This window comes from Meles meles, chromosome 10, assembly GCF_922984935.1.
Source record: "Meles meles chromosome 10, mMelMel3.1 paternal haplotype, whole genome shotgun sequence".
NCBI lineage: Eukaryota > Metazoa > Chordata > Mammalia > Carnivora > Mustelidae > Meles > Meles meles.
Window position 1 is genome coordinate 27,772,603 of NC_060075.1, and position 10,522 is coordinate 27,783,124.

Below are 10,522 nucleotides of genomic sequence, written 5' to 3' on the forward strand. Positions count from 1 at the left end.
CAGATATTTATTGTGGAATTAAAAAAAGAAATCTCTGCCTCCATGGAGCATGCATTCTGGTGAAAGACAAACAGTAAACAAACTATGTTAGAAAAGTATATAATATGTTAAATGGTGATACGTACTAAGGACAAAAATTAAGCAGAAAAGGGAGATACAGGGAGTTACAGGATGTGGGAGGGAAATTCGTTTTGAAATAAGATGAGGCCTAACTGAGGTGACATTTGAAAAGAGGAGTTCAGGGAGTAAACCTTATAGAAGATGGGGGAAAATGTGTTCATTTGGGTGGAAAGAACAGCAAGTGCAAAGTCCCTGAGGTTGAGGAACACCAGTGAGGCCAGTATGGCTGAGTAAGGAAGGGAGGGGAAAGAATAGTAAGGTAATGAAGTAGGAGAGATAGTAGGAGGCCAGTGGTTAAGACTCTGAAGCTCATGAATATGATGGGAAGCCATGGAAGGCCCCTAGCAGAGGAATGGCAATGATCCAAGCAAGAGATAGCAAAGGTTTGAATCAGATTGGTAGCATCACTGAGCTGGGGTTTGGATACTAGGTATATTTTGACTGTGGAGATCCTTGAGTTTACTGATGGATTGGGAGTGAGGTTTGGAAAAAAGAAAGGAGTGAAGGATGACTCCTAGGATTTTTGACTTGAGCATGAAAGGGGTAAAATTTTCATTAACAGTAGGATAAGATTTAGGAGGAGCAGGTTTGAGAGGAAAGATCAGAAGTTTGGTTTTTATAAATACTAAATTTGAGATACTTACTAAAAATGCAAATGTAGATGTTATGCATTTGGTTATGAGCCTGGAGTTGAGGGGCAAGGTCTGGACTGTTAAAATAAATTTGCATGTCATTAGGCATGGTATTTAAAGTTACAGAATGGGATGGGATCATGAAGGAAGTGGTTGTAAATAGAGCAGAGAAGGTGTAATAAGGTCTGAAGGCTGGAGAGTGCAGTATCTCAGAAGCCACATGAAGCGTTTGAAGTAGGATGGAGTGACCATCTGGGTTAGATCTGTGTGATTGGTCAAGAAAGTGAGAAAAGGAAATTGAGCTTTAGCTTTAGGAACAGTAGGTCATTGGTGACCTGGAAAGAGCAATGTCATTGGGTTCAGAAGAGAATAGGAGGGTAGGAAGGGAGGCTAGGTGTTTGGTCTGCCTGCTCTGTTTCCTTAGTGGCTCAATCTCCTCAGTGTCAATGAGTTTCCTGCCTATCACTGGAGTTGTACCTGGAATTGGTAGTAGAACAATCTGTCAGGTGTATTTTTTACAACTTTTCTTTAAAAATAGTCATTAAGGGGGCCTCTCTTGGATTTGAGATATGTGAAAATTGAGAGATGAACCCAAATGTAGGTTTACATATAAACAAACACTGGTTGAAATTCTCTACATAGATACTAAGGAACTAGAACCCACATCTTCTGACTCCTGGTCTAATCTTCAACTGGCCATTATACTCTTCAGATATATTTTATTTGATTCATTTTAAATTGTCCTTGTGACCAGATTTCTCCAGAATCGAATGGTTTTGTTTCAGAAGTTAAGTAATTGGAGAAGTCATCCAAGAATCATGTAATGTTATTTTATTTATACATATATTTTGAATGTTTGCTTTGATGATTTTCTTTTAGATGAAGATGAGGATGAAGATGACGAAGAAGATTTTGAGGATGATGATGAATGGGAAGACTGATCTATATATTATATATATATATATTTTTAAGGTGAAATACTAAACACTACTTTCTGTCTATGGATTCTGTAAAATTATCATGTAAATGTTCTACCAATTTGCTGTATATTTTTGTTGCCTTTTTTGCTTTTTTTTTTAATTAATCTGTGCAATACCTCATTTAATCTGTAAAGGTTTGTCAAAATCCTCTACAAAGCTACTCCCTATTACTGTGTGCAAGTTTACACCAGGATGCTCACTTAATTTGTGAATATTTTCATTCCATCAACAAGGGAGTTTAAATATTATATGTGAGACTGACAAAAACCTTAATGTAATTTAGTTATAATGCCAGAAGGAAAACACTATTTTCATACCCTACTTTTTCTGTACCTAAATTTTCTTATTAAAATCTAGTATAGCACTACATTCTTTTTTAAGTGATACAGACCTTAGTTTATTTAGCCCCTTCATTTTGAACACCATGCTACATGAATGTTGAAGCTGACACATTGCACAGTTCTCTAGACATCACTACCCTGATGCAGTTTCTCAAGTTGTAGCAGTATACCCTGCATAATGTCACTACAGAGACACTAGTTGGGAAAATTAGTAACACACCTCTTAAAACAATATTGCCTGTTCTCGGACAGAAGTGGTATTTGGAGGCTGGAATCACAAGGAGACCTTGCATACCTGTACTTGACTGAGATTATTTTTATGCTATAGCAAATGTGGCAGGCTCTTTTTAGCAAAAATTTAAAAATATTTTTGGTATTACTCTTAAACAGTTGTTTAAGTTTTTGCAGTTTGGGGGGTTTTAGGGGTAATATTCTACATAAACTGAAGGAGGCTATACATTATGGTTACTTCAGTATCTGGTTAAATGCACTATAAAAATCAGAACATTTCTAAAAATGATGTGGAATTATTTTTATTGTGTAGTCTGTATGGATTGAGGTATTCAGAAATATCCGCCATATAAATTGAATCTAGCTGGCAAAGGTAAACACTGTAATGCTGAACCAATTATGCTATTTAAAATTTTTTTATATAATTTCTCAAGGTTTTTGTCAAATGTCAGGTGAAGGGTTACATTTTTCTTAAAAGATTGGTGGCCCCGGTGTTCTATTTCTTGAACTACATAACTGAATGATAGCTCCATTTTTTTTTTAAATAAAACTTTACAACCTGCACATTTGTTATGTATACTAAATGATGTGTTAAAATTAGGGTTTCCTTGCCTCTCTACAGTACACTAATCTGCCTAAAGGTGGTTGTTTTCATATTTATAGTGCTAATTATCATACCTACCTACTTTAAAGTTTAGGTAGAAAAACGATCTGATTTAAAAATACAGACACGTATTTTTCTCACATTGAGTCATATGCAGAATGTAGTTCCAAATGTATTTCAGTACTATAATCACAATATCAAACTAAAAATTAAGCTCTCTAGAATTGTACCGACCAAAATCTAGTGTATTGGCATGATCTTGACAGGCTGGACCTGCAAGATACGGCTTGAATTTTAACCAGTTATCACATAATCTCTAGTGATCATGCATCTAGTTATCATAAGAAATAATTTAAAAGGTTTTGTTGCTGAAAGCAGTTAAGTGGTGCAGTAAGAGAGTTAAGTTATTCAAAAAATGTTACCTTTCTTGCAAGAGTAATTTAAACACAAGGGAAAGAGTCTAGACTTTTTGTTTCTTGCAAAAACAGTGCCCTCTGCTGCTAGAAACCTTTTTCTGCTTACTCTCATTTTTATCGTGGCTTGCGCTCAGTGACACTGAGTCTGGTGTGGGTGAGGCTGGACAGCTATTAACCAATCGAGTTAGGAATTTGTACCATTGTGCAAATGGTAAATAGAACATTATAATTATAAGTAATATTAAACATCCTTCTTTTTTTCATTTTGACATTATAAAAAACATTTTAAATATCCTAGAAATGTCTTTAAGGTAATGCCAACTTAAGATCTCTCTTAACTTTTTGGCCAAGGAATTCAGGGTTTTCCAGCTAACTTCGGTGTGATAAGTATTATCAGGAGCTGCTCTGAGTAAAAAGATATCAATTCTTCGAGTTGGAAACAATTTTAAACAAAATTTGCCAAAGGTAATTGAGTTTATTCTTCTTGAAGTAAAGAAAAAAAGGCTTTCTGTTATTGTTATTGCACAAAGTCTAAATTACTATTGGTTGAAACACAGCAGCTGTGGAGTTCAGTCCAGGCATGAAGACTAAACCCACTGTAGATGTAAAGGTTGCATGTTTCAGTCCTCCACCACCTTGCACTGGGCAGCACTATACTTGTGCATTGTCTGAAAGCCTCCCATATATACTGCAGCTAAATGATTGTCTGATAGCCTTCGCATTTAACAAACTAGCATGAGGCTTTTTATATGCTACGTGATAGACAATTTCAGCTAGCCACATATTGTATGTGTGAGATTCATAAAGACTTTTCAATCATTCATTTCCATTTATCAACTGAAATTTTGTTTAGTATGTGAATTTTTTTGAAATGTATAGTGATAGGATGTTGCACTGGTGGCAATTCATCATGGAGCATAATAAAATTAATTTGACCCAAATAGGCTAAAATACTGTGTTTTTCTTTATTGTGGAGAGATTAAAATGGATAAAAACAATATTTTTGACTGCAGATTGTAGTAAAGGGTACAGAGCAGTGAATGATGATGGTTGAAGTTCTCAGCAGACTGCATGCCCTGAGAGAGTGTGCCATTAAATAAGCATGGTGAGCAGAAAGAATGTTACACCCTGTTCTGCTGGGAAATGTGACAGCTGCTCAGCAGCTCCCTGGAAGCCACAGAACATTCACATTGCAAGGTCAGACTGGAGCTCTTGGCATTCCAGAAACGTTGAGGTTCCCTAAAATCAGAATGATACTGCAGTTTACTGGTCATTTCAGTAAAGCCAGATACAGGAGTTCATGTGGGACTTAAGTAGTTCTTAATCAATGGTATCAAAGATGATTCTTTAAACAGGAACCTCTGTTTTCATAAATAGAATTTTCTGTGCTGCTGACTTTGGCACAAGTGGGTGTCTGAAGATTAAACTGAGTTATGGAATCCAGTGTGTAGGATGCTACAAAATGCCTTCTAAGAGCTTTAACCAAATTTAAACATTTCAATAATATGTTCCATTAAAAAGTTGTTTCTGTTGTACAAATGTGAACACTTAAGAATGTATTAACCAAACTTAGAAAAAAAATTTTTTTGTGATACAAATGCCTCAGAATTGCTCGTCACATTATATTTATCTAATCAAAGGAGAAATTCCTGAAATAACTCACTGTCCTTTAGAAATGGAGTTCTTAAAGGACAAGTGTAGACATAAGGTCTATTTATATACAATAGAATTCTTGATGGAAAAGAAAAGAGAAATTTTGCTTTGCACACTTATTTTATTGACATTTTTACATCTTACCTCCAAAATACAGCATTCTCTTATAATCTCTTGGTCTTTCATGGATGGATTTTTTTTTTAACCTTTGTTTTTTAGTGAAGCCACTGGGAAAAGGTGTAGTATATGGGCTGTTAATGTGATGGGGAACATACTTTGCAGTTAGTGCTGGCTGTCTACATGTGATACATGTATCCTCCATTACGTGAAGGAGTCTGTTGAAAATTTTGACTTTGTAAGAAAATGTCTACATAAATTAACCATAGCTTTTTTTTTTTTAATCTACATCAGTGGTCATCCTAACTATTGATGCAGTATTTAATTTTACACAAGTCCAGTGTAAATTTAAACTGGTCTGTACCATCATCAGAACTGACAAATCAAGAGGTGAATAGCACACAATTATTTTGAGTAAAATTTAATAGATAGTAGCTTATAGGTGGGTGGTTTTTAGGTGAGGTATTTGTGTATTGGGGAATTTCTAGTAAATTTGAGGTCCCTTAATTTTTTTTTAGCAACCAAAAAATATTTTTATACTTACTTTAGTAAAGGTTTTCTTTAAATTTTCTATTCAAGAGGAAATTCCATTTTAACAGTATTAAGTTACATTATGGAACTGGAAGTTCAGGTGTCATATTGACATCACTTCTGTCTTGGACTGATGGGCATGTCTTGACCTAAATTCAGTTTTATCTTGGTTATGGCTAGATGTGTGATTATTCTCATCCAAGCCCAAGTCTAAGAATTTTTAAACATCAGTATCACCATATTTAAACAATTGTTTATTAAGATTAAATAGGTGCTGGACATTAAAATATAATTGCAATAAGGTAGATCCCCTCCCTCTTTACATCTAAAATGCTTATTTCACAGCTGAAAGACTGCTGCAGATCATCAAGTTCCATCAAGACAACTCTCATCGGAGTGGTAGAGGGGCTCACCTGAGTTCTGTTAGAAGGAGCTAAGACTAGAATTCAACCTTGACTACTAGTTCAGTTGCGTCTTTCTATGCACCATAATGCTGTTTTATCCTTGTTTTCTGTATTTTTCATAAATTACCAATAAATTGCTGACTTAACTTTGCTTCTGAAAGATTTATGGCTATAAGTTTCACTATTTCTCACTTGTCATCTGGGTGTTGATAGAAGCCACTGGCATCCTGTTCTCATCTCTGCCTGGGAGAGCTGGCTTGCTTTGAGGACCCGGCCTCTGACTCTGAAGCATGTGATCATATTTTGGCTCAGTGACGGCAGACACCCTACATTGTCCAAGCAGTCGGTCATCAACAGGACACTCTTGTCATTTAGTGCTGGGTTAAAATAAAATTGAGCTTTATAATCTACATCCACATTATTTTTGTTAGTTTCCTATAGATATAAAGAGCATTGCCTTTATTTAGGTGTAAGTATTTTGTAAGCCCTTAACACTCAACTTGTCTGACAGAAAATCATTTTGCGAATGTATTAATCTTTCTGTATAATTTTCATTCAACAGCTGCACTGTCAATTTAAAGACCAGGAGTTCTTCCAGGAGGACAAGGACAAACCAAACACTTTAAATCCGACTTCCTGGTTTTCTTATCACTGAGAGAGGGGAGATTCTAATTCAGTGGCTTTATTTCACCCTTACTGGAAAAGATGCAGGAAAATAAAGCTTGTATTCCAGTGTTGGTGGTGTTGAAAGAAGGAAATTAAGTGAAAGGAAAAGGCATCGTCAGGTCCAGTTAACTACAGGGAAACAAAGCTGTTCATAATGTCTCAATTCTGTAGTGATGTGTTAAGAGAACTCTGGTTAGTTCCTTAAATCAGCTTTCGAGCCTAAAAAGAAACAACTTTTATTTATTTATTTTTTGTTAGGGTGGGAGTCTAAGGAGGTAGAGGATAGAAAGGAGAATTTGTGTTTGCAAGCAGATTTTTGTCTTAAGATTAGGATTGGGAGAATATTCAGAAAGTAAAATTTAACTATGTTAAAATCCCCATTTTGAAGGGTAATGACTAGTTGAGAAGAAGCTGATGAAGTCAGGTTTTTGGTTTATGTTTTGCTTACTAAGCAAGGATGTAGGGGTACTTGGGTGGCTCAGTTGGTTAAGCATCGGACCCTTGATTTTGGCTCATGTCATGATTTCAGGGTCGTGAAATGGAGCCCTGCCTCGGGCTCTCAGCATGGAGTATGCTTGAGATTCTCTTGCTCACTCTTGCTCTTTCCCTCTGCCCCTCCCCCTCATGTGTCCTCTTTCTCGCTCGCTCTCTTCCTAAAATAAAATCTTTCTTAAAAATTTTAAAAATTCCAAAAAAAAAAATGTTATAAATGTGGAGAGGCTAGCTTCTTTATTGTATAGTCGACTAAAAATCTATACCAGTCCTTTCAGATTTTTTTGAACTTTGCTGTGGATATTTGACAAAGGTTGTGTTGTATTTAACATGAATAGTTAAGTAATTATGAGGGAGTCTGATTTAGTAAGCATAGTCCTAGCACTGCAACCATTTTCTTCCCAAGCCATGGGTAAATGAAGCATATTATGATTCTATTTAAGTGACCTGGCTTTGTCCCTGATTGAATGCTTGGATGCCGTTGAACGTGTTTGTAAGGATCTGCTGCCTAAAAATGTCTAGAAAGTTTGAGTTGATTCTGAGCCAGATGATTGCTTTGGGTCCACATAGCCACTGTGCCTGGGTCAGTCTGATGTGGTTTATGCCTTGAGGCTGTGTGTGGAGAGCTCTGTGAGTCCTAGAGCCAGCTCAGCATCCTCCCGTTACTTTCCACTTACATTACTTGGTTTTCCAGAACAATAGAAAACCTGGTTTGATGGTAAGTCATTATATTATTTTTTATAGATGCTTCTCCCTTTCCCAACACTTTAAGTATTAAGCCAAGAGTCATGCCTCTGAGAAGATGGGCAGGGACAAAGAAGTACCTTGTGCATTTGAGTTCAGTCTTGACTCTGTTGAGCTTGCGTCTCTAATCATTATGGACGGTTGAATTCAAATGGGATTTGGTGGGTCATTGGAAAAGATAGGAGAACTTGTAGGGGGAAACGTGTTTGTATTCTTTCCACCGCATGGCCGGTTAACACTCAGAGGTAACATTTTCTTTGTATCTGGGTCTTGGTTTGTGATGTGTGGTCAGTAAGAATTGCAGTAATGACTCCACACACAAACAGCTTGACACAAGCAAGTATCTTTCGACACTTGGAAGCCATTGCTCTATCTTCCTGTTGGCAAGATATGCCACAAAATTGAGGATAGGGATGGGCAGTGTGAAAACTATGAAGGAATTTTTTTCAGAGTTTTTCCCAAAAAAGCTTTCAAATATACAAGTTTTTTTAAATATTACTAGGAACTGGTGGCTAAAGCAAGAAGGAATGGAAATGTAAGGAAATGTTCTCCTGTATCAAGTTCCCGAGGCTTCAAAAATTCCGACTTCTTATTTTCGGACCAACTAGGTGAGTGCACTTAGATGCGGGTGTTATTATCCTAGTGTCCTGTACTTAACCAAACTACTTAAAATGAATTATTGTTACTGTAAATTGGAAGTAGGCCCCAGAAAAAAACAAATCTATTTTCCTGTACTAACATATCTCTAGATCAGGAAAATAGAAATTCATGTGGCCACATAATGCCAAGATCCACTGAGAACTCAGGCTCCCTACCTCCCCTGCCAGCTTGGTAACAGGTAGTTTATTAAATCACCTTGTTGTAGTTTGAATAGAAGGTGTCCTCATGACCCATCATGAAAGAATGGCTGAAAGGCACGTATCAGTGAAATAAGAAAGGAGGCTGGAAAAAACCCTCACACTGAATGCTGGTGATATTCTTGTGTGGCTACCTGTGTGAGCCCCTTCCAAGCCTGTCTCAAAATACAAGCTCTGCTCTAGCAGGTCACTGGAGATGCGGCCTTGGAGCCCTTATGTTATTTAAGAAACTGTGTTAGGGGGCATGAGCAGGAACATTTATGTATATTGATGTATTCAGAATGTAGTCTTGGAAACACCCTGACCTGCGGAAATTAGAAACAACTTGCCCAGGTACAAGGAGGAGGACTTAGTGCACAAGCACTTGACTGGCTCCATTTAGATTGAGAAAGAACATTTGAGTCATAGGTCATGATTCTTAAAAAGTTTATTTACATTAATGCACTCAGCCTCTAATGAAAAGATCTGGGGGGAAACAAAAAAATAAGGAAAAGATTTTATATTTGTAATAATTACCGACAAGACTGGCAGTGGATCAAAAGGTGAAAACTTAGGCCAGTTTCAAGATTTGCCAACTACTGGCTGCTGAAAACAGGAGTGTTAATACCAGTCTACAGAATAATTTATAAATATGGCAAGAGTTTAAATAAGTCGCTGATGTAATCTAGGAAATATACATATATCCTTTAAGAGTTATCGTTATCAGTGCTAAGTCAGGATTTCTGCATGGCTGGTTTTTCTCTTAAACTTGGGGAAAAGGAACAACCATTAGGCATGGCACTTTAGGCATGTGGGCTCTCAATATCCAACATACTGTTCATTGAAAAGTGGGTGCTGGCAACACGTAGACTGTAATCTATTTCTTAAAATAATGGGCCTGAATTAATGTGACCTTGACAATGCTATTAACTGACTTACCAGAGCTGTTCTGGTAAATCTTTTGGAGAAACGAAAGTGATGCTGTGTAAAGTTCAAAATATGGAAAATTTTTTCTCAAGTTGTTTGGTTTCCAGACTTAAATTCCAGTTGGTGATTTTTCACAGCATCTCCCCCAAAGATAGAAACTATTGCACCATGTTGAATAGGAAATCAGAAGAAACAACAGGTTTCAGAAAATTATGGGGATTGCTTTCCTGTCTAAGTTACTGTTTCTCTTGAAAACATTGTCCCCTTAAATCACTCTCCAGGATTACTCTTTCTCTTAATATGGTAGCAATAACTTCCCTTGTGCTTACTCCTCCTAGAAATGATCTAATACCATTTTTTGTTGTATGGTTCCTGTCATTCCCTTGTACTTCCTTCCCCCATCACAGAAATGACCAGTAATTGTCAGGTAATTAAGAGGGCTGGGAATATAAAATGCTCAGTAGAGGATCGTGTTCGCATAGGTATTCTTGAAACTTGTGAGTTGATACTGGGAAGTAGCACAGTGAAGATCCCATGGACTTCATGTAAGTAATAGGAAGAAATATTGGCAATACATTTACCAACCTGTACGAGTGTTTTTGGGTTTGTTTTGGTTTGGGTTTTTTTTTTTTTTTTTTTTTTTGCTTTCACTTTTTTAAAAATTAAGTTTTAATTTAAATTCTAGTATAGCTACAAGTGTTTTTCTAATAAACACTTTTTTCCAGAGGGCACAGTCAGTACCTTCCCAATTAATTTGCAATTCCCAGTGTCCACTGCTTTCTGACTTCCTTGGGGAGACACTCCCAGTCCTGTCTCCCTTCTGCAGGG

At 36.7% G+C, this 10,522-nt stretch overlaps 1 protein-coding gene across 1 annotated transcript in view; it reads left to right on the forward strand.

The window, feature by feature from the left end:
• The window catches only part of WASL (WASP like actin nucleation promoting factor), a 70,511-nt gene extending 64,322 nt beyond the window's left edge, over positions 1–6,189 (forward strand). The window contains 1 exon segment of the mRNA XM_046020399.1: positions 1,632–6,189. Coding sequence (XP_045876355.1) covers positions 1,632–1,693 — 62 coding nt within the window. The 3' untranslated portion in view covers positions 1,694–6,189.
• Positions 6,190–10,522: the final 4,333 nt, after the last annotated feature.